The 20,340-nt window shown below is 36.6% G+C and overlaps 1 protein-coding gene across 5 annotated transcripts in view; it reads left to right on the top strand.

The window, feature by feature from the left end:
- Positions 1-20,340, top strand: part of LOC111146968 (TBC1 domain family member 4) — a 187,544-nt gene that overhangs the window by 145,434 nt on the left and 21,770 nt on the right. For 2 of the 5 annotated variants that reach the window (XM_022502750.1, XM_022502751.1), the window contains exons 9-12: positions 447-521; positions 2,093-2,319; positions 16,274-16,431; positions 18,357-18,566. In XM_022502750.1, the coding sequence (XP_022358458.1) occupies positions 447-521; positions 2,093-2,319; positions 16,274-16,431; positions 18,357-18,566 (670 nt within the window). Of the gene's footprint in view, positions 1-446; positions 522-2,092; positions 2,320-4,167; positions 4,333-9,355; positions 9,380-16,273; positions 16,432-18,356; positions 18,567-20,058; positions 20,062-20,340 lie in introns of all 5 variants that reach the window. The other 3 variants (XM_022502749.1, XM_022502747.1, XM_022502748.1) reach the window with 3 other exon arrangements.

Below are 20,340 nucleotides of genomic sequence, written 5' to 3'. Positions count from 1 at the left end.
TATAATCCTACAATGTGAACAATGATGTTTGCCATCTAGCTTGTGTTGCCTGTATTAAATCATTTTCTTTATAACGGTTGTGGTTTGTGTGTTCTGCCTTCCATGGTTGTGTTTATCTGTATGAGACATGAAGCAAATGGGGTACTCTCTGATCTTACGCAGTTCTCCTGATCTTATGGATGAAGGATGTTTAACCTTATAACCAGAGTAACATCAAAAAGCTTGGTCTGAGTATCTAGTTATCTAATGACTGATTTAGAAGCAGTGTAAGTAGCTAACGTGTGATTCTGTTTACCTTGCAGGCATGGCTGTGAATACTGCGGACAAATTTGAGCGAACCGCAGAAGTATCCATTTAATGCTAACCTAGGGAGGCGACTGCCTTTTATAGTTTAAAAGTAAAAATTTAAACCATATGAACAACTGAATTTTATTCTCTTCATTCAGGGAGCTAACAGAATGAGAGGTCGGCTTGGAAGTATGGATAGCTTCGAACGGTCCAACAGCCTTGCTTCGGAGAAGGTATCCCATCTCAGTTCTCATTTTTAGTACTAATTGCCGCTTGACAAAAACCGACACTGATAGGGTAATATCACTCCTTCGTTTTGTGTTGAGTCCTCTACGACTTTTAACAAATATTCATTATTATTAAAATTAAATTTAAGGTGGGCACCTGGGTGGCTCAGAGGATTAAGCCTCTCCCGTCAGCTCAAGTCATGGTCTCAGGGTCCTGGGATCAAGTCCCACATTGGGCTCTCTGCTCAGCAGGGAGCCTGCTTCCCCCTCTCTCTCTGCCTGCCTCTCTGCCTACTTGTAATCATCTCTTTCTCTGTGTCAAATAAATAAATAAAATCTTTAAAATTAAATTTAAGGTATTGAATTGATGCTAAACTAAATTAAAAATACTATTGTTTTAAATAAAAAGGCTCTGGAAAGTATCATGTTGCTCTCTGCTCAGCTGCCCCTTACTAGTGTTAGGACAGAACACACCCTCTTCCAGGCTCCTGGAGCTCTCTCAGGCTTTTTACTGTTCGGAGATAGTAAGCTTGGGAGGTCAGTATTTGGGCAACTGTTGATTCAAAGCCACGGAAAAATAAGCCCTGTAATTACAGCACTGGTACAGCGATCTTTTTATGGTTTGTTCTGTCTCCACATTACTTTCCTCCATTTCTAACACCCCCCCCAGCCCCGCCATATTAACGGTCACATTAGGCTCCTCTTTATCTCATAGACAGTTCTCAGTAGGTTTGAGTTCCTGGATCACGCAATATGTAACCTGAGGTCTATGCAACCAGTTTTCTTATGGAAAACATTAAAATATTTTTGCTGAACTTTGTTTCGGCAGAATTGAGGACTCAGTCTCGCTCTGAGTCTATTAACCGCAAGCCATGTTTATCAAGCTCAACATTTCTACAGCGGTGCCTGTTTTGGAAAGCATAAACAGCATACCTGTCTAAATTGAGAGATTTATGATGTCTCCCCATGCAATATCAGAGGCATTCCGGCGTAGCTCAGTTTTCATTCATTTCCTGTTTTTCATGTCTATTAAAAAATTTTACCTCAGGGACTATGTCATTGGAGAGAAACATCCACAGTGAGGGAAGATACTTAACAGACTTTATTTTACTTTCCTGAAGGCTTTGCCATGGAACTTGGACGCTCAAGCATTGTGATATTGTTTTGACAGTACAGGAAACATGCAGCCGATATGTCACGGAAATCAGTAGATTCGTAAACACAGACTCCACCCTCTTTTGGTCATGATGCCTTTTCATCTTTCTGGCAACAGTGAGAAAAGTACAGTAGCTATAGCGTTTTACCACAAAGTGTTAGGAGGAAAGAATACCTTGTCTTATCATTCCTTTCACTTTCTGCCTATCTTTACGGATGCTGGGTTACAGCTGCTTATCAGAAGAAATGGGTTGTGGTGATACTGATTAGCCTTCAGCATGGATTGAGTGAAAAAAAAAAAAAAAGTTTTGTCATGACTCAGGATGAAGAAGAGACACCCTGTCACTTTTGAACTCTGTGTTGAAGCAGGTCTGTCATGACCCATGTAGGAAAAAAAGACTTCACTTCAACTTGCTTTTCAGGACTATTCACCAGGAGACTCTCCACCGGGAACACCACCAGCCTCCCCACTGTCCTCGGCTTGGCAAACGTTCCCCGAAGAGGATTCTGACTCCCCACAGTTTCGAAGACGGGCACACACGTTCAGCCACCCACCTTCAAGCACAAAGAGAAAGCTGAATTTGCAGGATGGGAGAGCTCATGGTGTCCGCTCCCCTCTTCTGAGGCAGAGCTCCAGTGAACAGTGCAGGTGAGTCCAAAACTCCTTTCTGGAAGATGAAATACAATTCTTCTGTCACTTGCTCTGATCAGTATGGAGTCAAGATTTATTGTGACTTCATGCTGTCGACATTTTGGTTTTAGAAAGACCAGAAAAATGAATTGAATTAAAAAAACCTTCATTACTGAAGGAAACAGGGCAAGATTTAAGGTACACCCCAAGAGAAGAATTAAAGCATTTCAGATGAAGACACTTTTTCCCCCCCAGAAAAATGGGGGAAAACAAGATATTATGCAATTGTTTTCTCAGAAAAACTTGGTGACAACACATGTTACTCAGTGTCTTTTTGATGGTGGCTCTAATGAAACAGAGTCAGCAAATTTGAAAATCCCTGCATAGCGGTAGAACGTCCTGTTAGCCTATAATAAAGTACAAGGGTTAAAAAAATCACCTAAGTTACCTTCGTACCTGTGATGAAATTTAGCTATATTTCATAATGAATTAAAGCCAAAAATGAAAATTATTAAACATTTTATCTAAAACAAAAGGATGTCTATAAAGAAGAATACACATTTCATAACTGACAGGAAGTGTCCATTAGAAATGATCTGATATGGTATTTAAGAAATAATTAAACAGAGTTGTTTGGCATTTGGTAAGATATAATAAAGGGCGTAAATCCAGAATTGCAGCATGGTTTTGCTTCTTCCTGTGTTGCACATATCACAATCGGTATCCTAGAATTAATATTGTTTTCCTTCTTTGCCTGAGAGTTTGATCCAGGAAACAATCTGATAGTCATCCCAGTTGAGGGAAAATCCAGAACTCTAAGTAAAAGGGAAGATGAATTGTTGATTACTTATTACTACTTACTTAATTAATTATATTAGTTATAATTACATATAATAATTATATTAATTAATTAGTTGTTATCAAATTTACCCACATTTCTTTTAAGGATACTATTTTATCTTCAGTGTTGTTTTTTGACTGATTTGATACTTAGAAATAAGATAGATATTTCAGATATATGAAAATAAAAGAGATTAACAGAATTAATTTTTCTCAGTTTCTTTTCTAAAAGAAGATTAAGTATTCATGTGTCTATCAAGGGTTTTTTTTTTTAAATGACCACCTCATTTATATTTACACAAAGCAATAAGTCTGTTTTTTGCAGGAAATGTTATCAAGAACTTAAAACATTATTTTAAACTTATTATAAATGATTTCTCTATTTCTCCTTACATCTTATAATGTAGATGCTCAAATAATTCTTGTCAATATGAAAAGATGCTATTTGTGCTATTGTGAAAACTTGCTAGGAAAGGAATCTTTTGAAAATAGCAGTCAGTGGAGGAGGTTCAAGGATTCAGGGCAAACTGTGGACACAGTCCCACAGGCTGCAGGGAGTACATGGACATTAATGTTTCTTAAGCCAGAGGTATTATGATGGCTTTCAACAACCAAACATGTTGTTCCTAAGTTTTTTGAAGGGTTTATATCTTTAAAATAGCTAAGTCTTTGAACTACTGATAATCTTTCACAGGAACGTGTTTCCTGTAATTATTTCTGCTTTCCTACTTTTTTCCCTTGAAGTATCTTTTGCATGTAAAAACAAACACCGTTTGTCCTAAAATCTTGAAGAATTTTTCAGAGACCAACACGTCTGGTTGGTCATGCTGGGTGAGGAGGTCAGTTTGTGAAGAGTGAGCTAGGTCATGGTCATCGAAAGAGACAACTGCATGCTCCCCTCTTTCCAGCCCTGACCTTTGAAAGGAAAGCTTCAATCGATAGTAAGAACCAGTTTATATGCTTTTTCATAGTGAATGAAGATTTTGTCGAAATCTAAATTGAGACAAATTTGCTGTGTTTTCTCAGCATTCTTCCATCAGTGCGGCGCATGCCCAAGGAGAGTATCTCTTCCTCCAGCCTTCCAAGTCTACACACCTCCTTCTCTGCCCCTTCCTTCACTGCCCCCTCTTTCCTGAAAAGCTTTTACCAGAATTCAGGTAGACTGTCCCCACAGTATGAAAATGAAATCAGGTGAGATCAGTGTCCTCTGTTTGCAAAGCAAAGTTTTCTGCAGTGATAAACTGATATGTTACTAAAAAGTGGCTGATGAATTTGGAGTGACGTTGATGCATCTGTATGCTGTGCTTGTTCTAATCCATCTCTAATATGTCGGTTTTAATTCTGATGACTTTTATCAAGCAAACTTTTAAAACCAGTGTTTTGAAGCTTTTAACAACATGATCATCTTACTTTTTGAATTATCTCTTTTCCTACCGTCTGTGTGATTCTACCCCGTATGCTCCAGAGTCTCAGCTTTGTGTTGTTTACAACAAGCCTTGGTGCTAACACAGACTAAGCAAATCTCCCCCAGTTGTGCTTTTTTTCTTAGCCTCTCTGGGCATATGATATGGAATCGGAAAGCCACTGATTTAAATAAGTGTACTTAAGTGGTGGATACAATATATCTTTATTTTTAAATACATGGAATGTATCCTAGGCATTTCTTTGAGTTTTCAGTGACACAGACTTACTTCTCTGAAACTGGGTGTAATTACATAATGCCTGTACTACTCTGTTCATGTCAACTTTCAGAGAGCAGAAAGGATTTCTTGAATCTTATAGATATTTGATTTTGGTTCATTTCCAATATTGAAAATATAATAGCCTTTTAAATCTTCTTTGTGCTTTTAGCTACACAAAACTAGATTGAGTGATTTTTGGGAAATTGTCTTTTTTAAAAATTTTAATTTATGAAACGTTACTGATTATCCAAATTATTAGTGGGATATTGACAGCCTCTGGAAAATGGTGCATTAAGTTGGGAATTCTTTTAAAGGAATTGACTGTTGCTGGCTTAAAAGTTTGTGATATTCATTCCGGTTTTTACGTGTAGATTGACACATTCTTTTTTTTTTTTTTTTTTTTTTAAATCTCTGGTATTCCATTTCACACACCACAGTTTTTCCACTCTCTTGCTGATAGACATTTGGGTGTTCTAGTCATTTGATATTTGGCACTTCTTGCAGTCAAGGAGAGGAATGCCTGTTACCAATCAGCCTGTGTGCCACTGAGATTTTCTTGGATATTCTTTTGGCCTCATTTTTTTCAGACTTAAGATATCCCAAAAGTTAGCATTTAACTGGGTAACCTTCAGTAACTGGTTACATTAGACTAATCCTTGAATTATCTCTGAGTAGTATCTTCTGTCTATGTGTGCCAACTGTTTTCACTCCAAGAAAGAAAATACTTAATATTGGATTTAAAACAATTTGAATCTGAATTTGTTCTGAATTGGCACAAAGTCACGTTCATACATTGAATTTCTAGCGAAGAAAGTTAACTTGAAGAACTGATTTTAAGGGTTTTTTCACAGGGGGGCCTGGCTGGCTTAGTTAGTAGAGTGTGTGACTCTTAAATCTTGGGGTCATGAGTTTGAGCCCCACGTTGGGTATAGCAATTACTTTAAAAAATAAATGTTAAAAACATAGATAAGAGGTTTTTCAGGAACAACCTTATGGGAGAAGAGTTAAACAAAATTGGCTACAAAAGCAGTATAATATATATGGAATATGCCATGAATTGAGAGAACCAACAATATACATATATAAAAATATCAGTTTGCCTTATCTCTATAGTACTACCGATGAATAGGAATACAACACTCTCAGTGAAACCCATGGGCACTTTCTTATTGTTGTTAGTTCAATTGAGCATCTGGACAGTCCCAGTTTTCTTCTGGAAACAGAAGCCTGCCTGAAAGTGAAAATTAGGAAAAGCCATTGAGAAGGTCAAAGCTTAGCTGTGAACAGGATGCAGAATACCAAAACAGTGACTTTTTCTTAGATTATTTATAGTGTTTAGATTATTTATAGTGTAGAGTATTACATATTCATCTTCAGTGGTTTTGCGTAAGTGTAGGCATTTTTCTTGTTTATCACTTCTTTGTCCTCTGTACCTCATTCTAATGAGGGATATTGAAGTCAGAGGCAAGTATATATTAGTTTTAAATTGAAAATTTCCACTTTTTGTAGCTATCTTACTTGAAGTGATATTAAAACCTGTAGGAAAATTTCATTTTATTTATTTTTTAAATTAATTTTTTTAATGATTTTATTTAATTATTTGACAGGCAGAGATCCCAAGTTGGCAGAGAGGCAGGAGAGAGAGGGGGAAACAGGCTCTCCGCCAAGCAGAGAGCCTGATGCGGGGCTCGATCCTAGGACCCCAAGACCATGACCTGAACCGAAGGCAGAGGCTTAACCCACTGAGCCACCCAGTCACCCCCCATGGGAAAATTTTAAATTTGTAGGATCATTAGAAATAATCCTGTTTTCTGTACTTCGGTATATTTTCTTGGCTCTGAGAAAGTCTAAAAATCAGAGGGCACATTTTTGTACATTTTTCTTTCACTTCTGTACACTTTTTATTTATTTTTATAATTTGACAAGCCTAGAATCAGGCCAAAAAGAGACTTAAAATTTTTATTTTCATAGAAAAGTACACCAGTCATGAGAATATAGCTCATTGGATTATCACAGAGTGAATTCTGCCATGCCCCCCTCCTTCAATAATGCTATCAGCACTCCCACAGTTCCTCCCCTTTTTCCACCCAATTCCTTCCCCTCCTTCTGACCGCTAAAACCATAGTTCATATTTGCCTGGTTTTGAACTTTATATAAACGGAATTCTTCTGGGGCGCCTGGGTGGCTCAGTGGGTTAAAGCCTCTGCCTTCGGCTCAGGTCATGATTCCAGGGTCCTGGGATCGAGCCCCACATCGGGCTCTCTGCTCGACAGGGAGCCTGCTTCCTCCTCTCTCTCTCTGCCTGCCTCTGTGCCTACTTGTAACCTCTGTCTGTCAAATAAATAAATAAATAAATCTTAAAAAACAAACAAACAAAAAACCGGAATGATTCTGGTTTCTTTCGTTGCACACTAGTTTCTGAGATTCATTCCCATTTTTATGTGCACTTCATTAATTTTTTATTGCTGCATAATATTCCATCTAATATGTTACAATTTATTTATTTGTTTGTTTTTTGCCAGTGGACATATGGATTGTTTCTAGTTTTTGGTTTATTTTATTTTATTATTTTTATTTATTTATTTATTTATTTTATTTTTTTAAAGATTTTATTTATTTATTTGACAGAGATCACAAGTAGACAGAGAGGCAGGCAGAGAGAGAGAGAGAGAGAGAGAGGGAAGCAGGCTCCCTGCTGAGCAGAGAGCCCGATGCAGGATTCGATCCCAGGACCCTGAGATCATGACCTGAGCCGAAGGCAGCGGCTTAACCCACTGAGCCACCCAGGCGCCCCTATTTTTTTTTTTTTATTTAGAGAGAGCTTGAGCAGCGGGAGGGGCAGAGGGAGAGGGGCAGAGAGAATCCTAAAGCAAGCGCCATGCCCACCACGGAGCCCGACATGGGGCTTGATACCACAACCCCGAGATCATGACCTGATCCGAAATCAAGAGTCAGACAGCCGACTGAGACACCCAGGTGCCTTAGTTTTTGGTTATTCAAAGAGTACTGCTGGGGCATCTGGCTGGCTCAGTTTTTAGAGTGTGTTATTCTTGATCTTGGTGTTGTAAATTTGAGCTTCATGTTGGGTATAGAGATTACTTAACAAAATAAAATCTTTAAAAAATAGTAGTCCTATATATTATTAGTTGTGCATATCTATCCATTATTGAGGACTACGTCCACAGTAGTAAAATTGTTGGACAAAATTCTAATAGGTTTATTTCAACTAGTAAGTCACTTGGATATAAATTTACTAGTTACAGTCTTGGAGAGGGTGTTTTTTCAATTTGTACTTGGAAATAATTTTAGATTTACAGGAAATCTGAAAAATATTATGGAGAACTCTTACAAATGTTTTATCTAGATCATCAACTTTTAAAAATTGCCACATTTTCTTTATTATTTCTTCTGTTCATTTACATATATAAATATATAAATGTAATGTGTATATGGAAATATATGTATGTATGTATGTATGTAAGTAGATGCATACATATATCTTCATTCTAAGCCACTTGTGAATAGGTTGCATATATCATGTCCCTTCCCTCTGAATACTTATATTTCCTAAGAATAAGGATAGTTAAGAGCATGGTTTTAACCCAGTGATTTCTGAATCTACATTTCTCATCACTACTTTCAGAGAGAACATTATGCATACAAAAATACTGTAGTATCTGGAAATATTCAGAATATTAAAGGGAGTTTGTTCAGAATACCATAAATTATAATTTTCTTTTCACTTGAGTATCTCATATTTTATTAGTTGTATTTCTAAATATGCATAGTCAAATAAAGCATAGAGCAGGTTAACATATAGGCTTACCCATACTACTTTTTAAAAAGCCTATTAATTTGAAATTTGAAACTCAGATTAGGCATCTTTCTCTAGGACCTCTATCCTGAATTATTAAAAACATGTCAGGTTACTGTTTTTAAGCAGGCTGAGAAGAAGGAGCCAAGATATTTTTAATATCATGGTTTATTGATAAGTAGGTTTTTCTACACAGCACTGAAATGATTAAGGAAGAGCAATAGCGTGTTTTGATTTATCTTTGAATTAATTTTAAAAAATTCAATGTTATTTCATTGTTTAGTGACTAAACTATAATTGTAATGATGTAGTATATTTATATAATATTTATTTTTCAGAAATATCCTTTCTATCAGCAGTCATCTTTGTCACTCCTTATAATTGCTTCTTAGCTTTTAAGCCTGTAAGTGAAAAAACATTTATATTGAAGTTCATTGGTCAAAAGTAAAATGATCATCATTATTGCTATTCACTTATAAGACTTTTCAGTGAGAAAATAAGATTTTTGCTCATGTACTTTGTGGTACAGTTTTGTTTCCATGTAGTTCTCTTGTGTTCACTGATAAAAATAGTATTATCATAACTCATGGTTCATTATTGCCTTATGTATGCCTTATTGATGACTAATGATGACTAATGCCTTTTTATTCTAAATCCTGATTTTGGACATATATCTCTCTGTGTGCTAATGTCGTTCCTTCTTTTCCTGTTGTACTAGACAGGACACCACTTCAGAATCAAGGTGATTTGAGGTCTAAATATGTTCTTATAAAAATTCATAATTTCTTCCAACTGAATATCACTCCTTTTAAAAAGCAGTTTTGGCTGTCTCCTGAGTGCATGTCAACATTCCAGTACTCTGATGGTTATGTAGTAGGGAAAATGTGATGCCTGGTATAATCAAAGATCATAAATGATCATATAGAATGTTGATTGTAAACAGAAATCCTGTTTCTACTCTATTCCATGTTAGCAATTCCTTAGTACGGTGCTGTGGCCTTCAATCAAAGCCCAATTTTAATTTTGAATTAATAAACATGAATTTGCTCATTTGGAGGTACATATGTATATATAAGGAATTTATTTCAAATCCTGAGAAGATGCAGAAATGAGCATCCTAAAAGAAACATACTCATAAAATTCGATCTGGTTTTCCCCCAAAGAGGATTGTTAATCTATTTCTGTTCACCTTAATTCTTCACACATTGATTACCTTGAGATACTCTTGAGGCCAGCACAGCATTGGTTACCTTGAGATACTGCTGGAGGCCAGACCTCCCACAGGTCCGGACAAAGGAAAGTACCTACTTCCTTATTAAGGAAGTCTGACCACATCTGTAGTGACATTTCTTCCTCTTGACCTGCATGTTTTTTTTGGTAAACCTCCAAAATCATCGCTGAAAAACTTAATTGAAGATGATTATTTTTTGCTTTGTTCTAGTTTCTGTACTTAGCTTATATCAGGAATCCAGTGAAAAAGACATACCCATCTTCCTGTTTGGAGCCACTAACATTTAGATTTCTTTCTAGCTGGAGTGAAAACACATATTAAAGGCTGAACTAGAATGAAAAAGAAGGAGAAAAAAGAAAATTATTTTGGCCACACTGATAAGACAGACTTTTCACTGACAGGCACTTTTTAGTGGTTGGGTGTAAGACCTTTAAATAATACTTTTTATCTACTTTTAAAACACTAATGTAAATGTTGGTTTTACTGTGTGTCTTTGTAGGTTCTACTATAGGCATAGAAGTAGGTCTGTTTATTACCTTAGAAATCATTTGGTCCGTAATTTCCTTACTTTACATATGGTTAAATTGAGCCCCAGGGATATTTTGTATCTTGCTAGATATTATTTTCTTAATTTTAGGTTTTAGGGATGTGAGTAAGCAAATGAGCTTGCTACCCAGAGATACTTTAAATTCCAATGCAAAGAACTTGATCTTTTAAAAATTCGCATTCAATGTAGAGTTTAGGAAATAAAACTCTTTGTTTTTCTCATTCTTTTTGTTTGTTTTACACATTGTTCCACTGATTAATCTATCTCTGATTCATAGCTTAGATGCTACATATTGTTTTCCACTAGAATAGTTCAATATCAATTTAATTTAATTAGTAAAGATTTTCCATAGAATGATAGGATTGTCCCCAGTTGAAAGCCAGGACTTAGATAACCTATTAGTGTACCTGATGGGACTGAGTTAAATTATACTGTGGATCCTGTGGGAAAAGCTGAAGTTTCATCACTGTATTGTTCCATGAGCCTTTCTTGAGGTATTTACAAAGAGAAGGCTTTTTCAGATTTCTGTCACATAGTTGCTATCACAGTAATCAAGTCTTGATTCTATCTTGAGTTGTAAAACATTGTGATTTCCATTTAGCTTTAATCAGTACTAGTCATTTTTTGGACTTGATGATGCTGATAGTTTTCAGTGGGGGTTAGAGGGCAGGAGGATGGGGGGCAGTTTGCTGCTCAGCAGAATAATCCCTTTGTATATTGGTCCTTGCCCAGGACCTTTGTGAAAAATGTATCTGTGTTGCCCTGGGGCAGGGCGGGAGTGGGGGGGAGGGGAGGAGGAGTAAAATGTGACTGCAACCTTAAAGTAGAGTCCCTGTGAGTGGTTACGAAAACATCTTCATTTTATATAGAATACATAGAATTAATTGTTATTAAAGCAGAAAAGTATGCATTAAAAATTCTGTGTGAACACAGAAGTATAATGTTAATTTAATAGTTGATGTGGTGAAGCTTCTAACTGCTTGGCCAAAGATGTATTAAAAAGTTATCTTGAAGCTCTGTGGGAGGGTTCATATTATATTGAGAGCTTTGGATTCATGCTATGTCCAGAAGGACTTGGAAATGCTTCCCAGCCTACAGGGTGATAACATGTAAGATAGGATGTTCCTCTCCTTGTAAAGCTCTCATTGGTGCCTTTTGGATTAATTAATTAATTAATTAATTAATTAATTGCTGAATGGTAATAGGACGTACATATAGAATATACCAATACAAAAATATGTGGGAATTCTCCACATTGTCTTCCCTTTCTAGTTATTCATTTATAATGTCAGACATTTTCAGTAGAGGTAATTCTGGCACAAAATACTTTTTCTGAATATGTCTCTTGGGAAGCAGTTTCATAATGTGCATGTTGGTGTTCCAAAATGCAAAAGCAGGAGGGAGAAGGCTATATGAAAAAAATAGGAAATAGTTGTAATTTATCATTAAAAAATGTTAAAGATAATTCATACACTAATATAGGTATAGTCTACCGTATTAATGTGTTTTTTATTTGATCCCATTATTTTAAAAAGTATTTGCATTTTGGAATGGAGGTATTTCAAAAGCAAAGAAGAAACGAGACGTTTGCATAAATGAACACCTAATTCTTTGAAGTTATGACTTTATTCCCTGAAAAGATGGAAAAAGACATACTGATCAAAAGACTTCATGCTAGAGACTGACTTCTTTTTCACTAGAGCACACAGGGTCCTTGGGGTCCCGACAGCTTTACTTTTATGGTCTGATAGTGCTTTGTGTGAACTAATGCAGAGTATTTACACTGGCATGATAAGCTGCAGTGACTTAGTGACTGGCTTCTGGACTGCCCGGGTTTGAATCCTGGCTCCTCCACTTACTGCCCACGCAGCTGGGGGCAAGTTACTCAGACCTTAGTTTCCTCACTAAAAATGGAAACAGAAGTAACACATACCCCATTGTGAAGATAAAATGAGTTCGTACTTGTAAAATGCTTAAGACAATGCGGTTGCCACCTTAGCAAAGTCAGATTGCTGAGCACATGTAAATCGAAAGGTGAGCTGCGGTGAGCTGCGTACTCTGAAAGCCTTATCTGGACTCTGACTTCTGGAGACAGGGTTTCTCTGATGAAGTGAAGCAGGGTGGCTTTTGCCTTCTCTCAGCCACCAGCCTGTTTTTTCAGGATGCCCTTTTTTAGTACAAGATAAAGGATCAAGGGTCTGTTATGCAAGTTCTTTTCAGTAAATCATTATCTTATATTTTGACTGCTAATTTTTGGCTAATAAATTCTGACCATTAAATTCTGGACCTAAGAAGAAAAATGTTTCATTTGGCAATCTATTTAGATTCTAGGATATAAAATTTTAGATGTTATGAAACTTTCAGCTTTGAAATGGGCTAACGGGAGGGGTATTTATGGACCTGTTTTCTGACCTAGTCCCCCAAAAGCACATATTTTAGAGACAATAATGAAGTTGATAGGAGTACTTTTCGGTTTTATGTTTAGTACTATCAGACATTTGATGGGTCATCAACAGTGAATTGGAAGGTAATTTTTTTTAAATTTTTTAAAGATTTTTATTTGTTTATTTGACAGAAGAAATCACAAGTAAGCAGAAAGGCAGGCAGAGAGAGAGAGGGAGAAATAGGCTCCCCTCTGAGCAGAGAGTCCGATGCGGAGCTCGATCCCAGGACCCTGGGATCATGACCTGAGCCAAAGACAGAGGCTTTAACCCACTGAGCCACCCAGGCGTCCTGTGATTTTTTTTTTTTTTTTTTTTTTGGAAGGCAATTTTTAAAAGATGTTTTAATTCCAGCATTAAAATATAAAAATTTAACAATCCTTTGGTTTAGCTTGCTCTAGTTCTATTTCATTAGAGCTGCTAAGGAGGAAAGAGGAATTACTGAACATTTACCCCATGAGGCATATTCAAATAGGTACTTCTTCAGAAATCTTTCATTTAGCTTATAGATGCTCTTCTGTAGGACAGGAATCACATATACTTGGAAGAAAGATGCCTTAAGTTGTTTCCTAACACCGCTGTCACTGTTAATACTTATCAGTGCCATCCAGGGCTCAGGGTGTACGTTTGGGAAAGAGAGCTGTTAGAACTTTTTGCCAGAAAGACTTAAAATTCACAGGGTTTTAAAATGGTATTCCTGACATGTTAGCCTAGCCAATATGACTTTTTTTGTCCATTTTACTTAAACTTCTGAGTTAATGTTTTGTATGGTTTTACAATATTAATTTATGTAATGGAAATTTGTTAAGTGCTTACTATTGTTTTCTAGTAACTGTACCAGGAGCTAGAAATACATTCTGAAAACTGGACATTTAGCAACTAACTGCTAGTAAGATAGTGTTACCAAAATGAAGATACAGAGTACGTCAGGGGTATTTATCAGAATATAACTGTTATTTACAGAACATTTGATTCACAGTTTCCAAAAGGGAAATACTTCAATTAATACTTTCCAAAGTGAAGAGCCTAAATGTTATCATCGACAGATGAATGGATAAGGAAGATGTGGTATATATATAAAATGGAGTACTATGCAGCCAACCAAAAACCTGAAATCTTGCTGTTTGCAACAACGTGGATGGAACTAGAGGGTATTATGCTAAGCAAAAGAAGTCAATCAGAGAAAGACAATTATCATATGATCTCTCTGATATGAGGAATTTGAGAGGCAGAGTGGGGGGTCGTGGGGGGAAGGGAGGGGAAAAAATGAAACAAGATGGGACTGGGGAGCGAGACAAACCATAAGAGACTTTTACTCTCAGGAAACTAACTGAGAGTTACTGGAGGGGATGGAGGTGGGAGGGAGGGAACAGCTGGGTGATAGACACTGGGGAGGGTATGTGCTATGGTGAGTGCTGTGAATTGTGTAAGACTGATGATTCACAGAGCTGTACCCCTGAAACAAAAAATACATTATATGTTAATTAAATAAATATAAATAAATAAATAAACAAACAAATTAATTAATTAAATTATCTCCTTAAAGGACCAATCTCCAAATATAGTCACTTTGTAAGGTATACTGGGAATTAGGACTTTAGTATATGAATTTTCAGGAAAGAAAATAAGTTCATAAAGGCCATGAAGAAAAAAACAGATGTCATGTGCAAATTTACAAAGAAACGTCTATCTTTTATAAGCATTCTGTTATTCAAGTCATATACATATGAAATAAACAATAACTTTCCAAAGTGGAAGAAAGGTGAACATGCTTATTCGGTATTACAGGGAGTTTTGAACCATAGACACGTAGTGGGGTCATAGATTTATTTAGGATACATGACAAAGGGTTTTGACTGTATTCAGATGTATGCATCAGCTACTTCGTGAAGTATCAGAACATATCATGACGCTTGCTAACTGTGCAGCAGCTCGGGCATATGTCTCTTACTTCACCTTAGTTTAGCGAATCCAGAAGGAATATTTTCAGGGAGATAGATCAAGATTAGAGAGGACTGAATTACCTGATGTCCGTGAGGACATAAAATTAAAACAACGATGACAGGCAGGTGCAGAATTGCTCTCCTGGCTGTTGATGGCCTCAGCACTACTGAGGCAGTGTTGTGGTTTTTCTAGCTCCATTTCCTGACTAAGTACTGACTCTTCTTGACTCCATCAAAGTCCCGTATCTGGGGCGCCTGGGTGGCTCAGTTGGTTAAGCAACTGCCTTCAGCTCAGGTCACAATCTTGGAGTCCCAGGATCCAGTCCCGCATCGGGCTCCCAGCTCTATGGGGGAGTTTGCTTCTCTCTCTGACCTTCTCGCCTCTCATGCTCTCTCTCAAATAAATAAATAAAATCTTTAAAAAAAAAAAAAAAGTCCCGTATCTTTACTTGGTGGTATCACCACCTGTCAATATTATTATCTTCATCATTTTCTCAGGAAAGCTCAGAGGCTTTGAAAATTAATATTACTACCATTGACAGTCACAGTTATTACACGGTGTTCCAGTTGCTATCAGAAATGGTCTCAGAAGTGAGTTTGAGTCATAATGACCTTTTATTGCAGATAGGCCTAGCATAACTTAGAATGTTCTTTCTTAGGAAATGACATTTTTAGAGCAGATCAGCATTTCCACATGTTTGTTTCATAAAGCACTAATGTAGAAAGATGCCACACCCTCAAACTCCCCCAAAATTGGAGAAGGTGATTATGGGGTCAAGTAATTTAAACAAGTGAGGGTGTGTCTGTATATTACTTCTCTCTTGGAGTGTTCTAATGCATACCAGCATAATACAGTCTCTGTGAAGTCCTGCTATGAAGAAATGTTGCATATTTTTTATCTTAATCTAGCCAATCTTATTGACGACAGTTTTTTATTGATATATCACCTGATAATAATCCCAAGGTTGACTGTTCCACGTTTTATTCAGGTTCCTTTCTGCCATGGTCCCGATATTGGTGGCTAACCACAGAGCCACAGACTGTGAGAAGCTATCTTTATCAGCCTTTTCCATAAGAGTATAAGGAAAGCCCTTTATGAGCCTTCTATGGAATGTTTACATTGCTTAGAAAACACTTTCAAATTTTTTAGCAAAGCATGAGTTAATTACTTAAACAACTTTTGCTCCTCTGTATACATACTTCTATTGCTCAGGTTAGGACTTGAAATGGTTGGCTTCTATGGAATGAGTAGAAACCAGTGAGCTGCTCATGACTGTGCTGTGGCTTGGATTGCATTTTTCTTAGGATATGGCGGCCTGGGTGACCAGTGTGCCTGGTGACGCATTGTGCCACGTTGCCCGAGGCTTGTGCTTGCCCATGGCAGAACTTATGAATGGCTTGTGCTCCCATATCGTGGTGAAGTCCATCTTGTGCAGTTCTCCTTACAAGTTACATATTTATTTGCTTTCCACAGTGATGGAGAAGGGAGAAAAAGGACCTCGTCTACTTGCAGCAATGAGTCCCTAAATGCTGGAGGAACCCCTGTCACCCCTCGTCGAATCTCCTGGCGGCAGCGCATTTTCCTCAGGGTTGCTTCTCCCATGAACAAATCTCCCTCAGCAATGCAGCAGGGTCTGTGTGGTACACATGAAACAATTATGCCTTCCCGGTATCATAAACTAGGGGGATGGAATGCAGTGCTTTGGGTACAAAGAGATTTAAATGATTACAGTAGAGAAAGAATTTGTTTCTGTATCTGATACAGTGGTAAACTTCTCAGTTATCATTAGAACATGTTAGACATTCAGTAAATGCTTGTTGAGTGAGTGTGTTTCCCAGACTAAGCACTATGATAGTGCTACAAAAGCATAGATTTTTTTATTATTAGAAAAGTAACCTGCACTTTTGTAAGAGTCACATATAAAACAAAGTGATATAGAAATGTTGAATGATTGAGAATGGACACAGATACACTAGGCAAATGTCAACCGAAAGACTAGACCTATTAGTAATTAAAGCAAAGACATCCAAAGGGGCAAAGTGAATATAACAATAATCAAAGATACAACAATAATGAGAACATGCATAATTATACAGCCCTAAAAGCCAGAAAATAGAACTTTACAGAATGTTTGGGAGAAATGAATCAGTAGCTCTCATGGGAGATTTTAACATATTCCTCTCTGCAAATTAAATATAGAGAAGGTAAATATAGATAATATTTGAGAAATACAATTAAACAAGCTTGATCTAATATTTATACAGAGCCCCCTATAGGGTAAGTTCACTCATTCTTAGCACACATAGAACATTCCTAAAAATTAATTATATACTTGGCTACAAAGGCAATTTAGTGACACAATCATAAATATTCATACTATATTCTCTGATTACAGTGCAAAAAAAAAAAATCAAGAATTAGAAGACAACTAAAATATCTCATGGGCTTGGAGACTGAAAACTACCTGTATCTGGAAGAAATAAAATACGCTCAGAGCCATATACATCAACATTGTGCGGTATTTAGAGGACATTTCTAAAATCAGGAAAGACAAAACTCAGATATACTAAGTATTCAATTCAAGAAGCTAGAAAAGGAGTAAAATTTTTAAAAATTATTTATTAAGGAAATAAGGGTAGGGACAGAAGTCAGTAAAGAAAAAGAAACAAAATAACTCACATTCCTAGAGAAAAAATGAACTCTGCCTAGGGTGACCAGAGCAATCTACATAGAAATGTTGGATATTTAAATTTAAACTCATTGCTGGGAGACGCATGTTTCAGAAAAAGGGACTAGCAAAGGTCTGATGTTATTGGAGAGAACTTTGCAGGTCAGAGAATTGCGAGAAATTCAGCATGATGGGAGATAGAAACAGAGGCCAGAAAGTTTCCATGAGGCCAGAGTCTGAAGCTGTCTATATGCTATTTGCAGTGATTTAGATTTTGTGCTTTCGGATTCAAGCAACCATTGAAATGTTTTAAGAGACACAGTCATGTTTGTTAATAGGAAAATAATTGGCAGGAGTGCAAAAGATGGCCTGGAACAGAGGGAGAGAGTGAGGTCCATGATTGGGTAAGAGAATGTTGCAGGAGCGAGCAGAGGTGCCGAGCCAAGACATGCCCAGTGTTGCTCAGCGGCTCTTTCCTGCCGGTCTCTGAAGGTAGATGGAGACCTTTAGGAGATTGCTGTTACCTGCTCATGTAATCCTTTTGCTTTGCACAATCAGAGAATGTACAGAGATAAATTGCAGAAGTGTTGGGCTCTGGGGAACGCCAGTTCACTTCAGAACACCTATCTTATAGGTCATTTGGTGTGGAAAGAAGAAGTGGCGAAATTACATGTGCTTTCGTTTCACTGCGAGAGGGAAATCTGGCAGGGGAATTTAGTCTAGTGAATTTACTTAAATCGTTAGTTCCAGAAATGCAGTTACTGGGAAAGTGGTTTTGTAAAAAGCTTTAAAGGTGGAAGATAGGATGAGAGAACACCAGTTCTAGACAAAGCTTCCGTAGTCTGGGTTACAAGTCAGGAATGCCTCTCACTGTTTTCTTCTCTGCAGATGGACTGGACAGGAACGAGCTGCTGCCACTGTCCCCTCTTGCTCCAACCATGGAGGAGGAACCGCTGGTTATATTCATGTCTGGGGAAGATGACCCAGAGAAGGCTGAAGAAAGAAAGAAATCAGAAGAACTGAGGAGTTTGTGGAAAAAAGCCATACATCAACAAATCTTGTTGCTTCGAATGGAGAAGGAAAACCAGAAACTTGAAGGTTAGCCATTCAAACAGGACTAAATGATATGATACTATAGATAACGGAAGGGTTTAGGTTAAAACCAACCCCAGCCTCCTCCACTCGTTTTCAGAATGTAAATACCCTTTTACTAGGATTTTACTGGCTGTAATTATTTAGTATTATTTTGTGAGGTTGCTATGACATGGGAATGTTCAGCTTAAAATATTTATATTTTTGTTTACTAGATAAAACATCAGACACCTTTAGAGTAATGGGAAATAGATAAATGGGTAAATAGTAATTGGGTAGTAGAGAATGTAGCTACTGTGGAGTCAGTATATTTGATATGACTGCAAGTTTCATGCTGTTGTACATAACTTAGGAGAAAAACCCTTAAACGTGAAAAAATACATTCTCTTCCTTTTGAAATTGATTCAAATTTTAGGCTAATTATATTTACAATAGAAGAAATGTGCCTATTTCAAATAAATTCTGTTTTGTACCCAGTTCAACTATCTAATTACCTGTTATCAAGTCAAAGTTCCTTTTTTTTGTTGTTGGCTTTATACATTTTCTATTTAACAAATCATATTCAAATCTTTATTAAATGTATAATTGGATAATTTACAATACCTACTGTGCCATTTCTCATGCTTTATGGCTTAGTTTATGACTAGCAAATGCTTTAGAATGTGTTCTCCAGACTTTGAAAGAATGTTATTTATGCCTATACAAACCACACATGAAGAGATATGCAGATAGTACCCAGACTCAAAAAATGTATTCATGTTATTATATTTGGCAATTCACTTAACCTAAAAAGGACCTTGTTTTTCACATTTGTAAAATGAATGATTTAGCTTAAGTGTGCCCTTTGACTTATAAGATTATTGGAAAATGTATAATCTAGGTTTTTCTCTGGCTTGGTTTTATTGTGTTATCTTCCAAAAAGCTTTTTTTATGCAGGCATTCACATTTCTGTGTTCGTCACCTATCTTAAGATTCCTCTTATTACACTTACTGTTCAATTTGGTTTTTAAATTGAATAATATTTAGTTTGTCAGGAAACACTGTATTTTCTTCATTGTTGTTTTCTTGGCAGGACAGAAAGTATATGAGGTTTTAAATAACCCTAGCAAATGAATCTTCTTTTCTTTAAAATTAAAACCCCAATTAATTGTTACTGAGATAGCTTTTAAAAGGTTGTTGTGATAAATGGTATGCCCACTCAAGCTTTTATTATAGATTTTGAGAGGGATTGCGTTCCTATTCAGGATAAGACAAGAGATGACGTTTAGCAGATATGGTAAGAAACCCTTATTAGTTCTGGATTTCTTAAGTAACAAAGACAAAAAATAGTTGAGCTGATTAAAATTCTATTCAGTGGGTAATCATTTATCGATGGTTCTTTGTTGTTTGCCTAGTTAACCAGGGACAGACATTGACTGCTCTTCCTCAGCATTTTATCCTCAGGGCCTGCAGCTGGCATAGGTCTTGATTATTATTTTAAATGAATAATGATCTAGAGAAGGTTGCAGGGGAAAAAAGGAAATGTGTCCACTGTAAAAAAAACATTGGTAAAGTTACATATAGGGTTATATTAATCATGTGGTTTAATGAACCCACTTCTTGAAAAACAAATTATTTGACTATCATAGAGAAGTATAAAGCAAATATTGAGAAACAAAGCTAAACTCTGCTAGAAAGCCATCTAGTGGTATCCAGTGTAATGAGACTTAAATTTGATTATGTCTGGACTTCTAAGTAGAAACTTTTGTGCCTTAGTTGAATAGCGGTATTATAAGATATT

The sequence above is a fragment of the Enhydra lutris genome, unplaced genomic scaffold (assembly GCF_002288905.1).
Source record: "Enhydra lutris kenyoni isolate GAN:26980312 unplaced genomic scaffold, ASM228890v2 scaffoldscaffold15, whole genome shotgun sequence".
Lineage (NCBI taxonomy): Eukaryota > Metazoa > Chordata > Mammalia > Carnivora > Mustelidae > Enhydra > Enhydra lutris.
The sequence above is the reverse complement of the archived record's forward strand: the minus strand, read 5'-3'. Positions and strand labels throughout refer to the sequence as shown.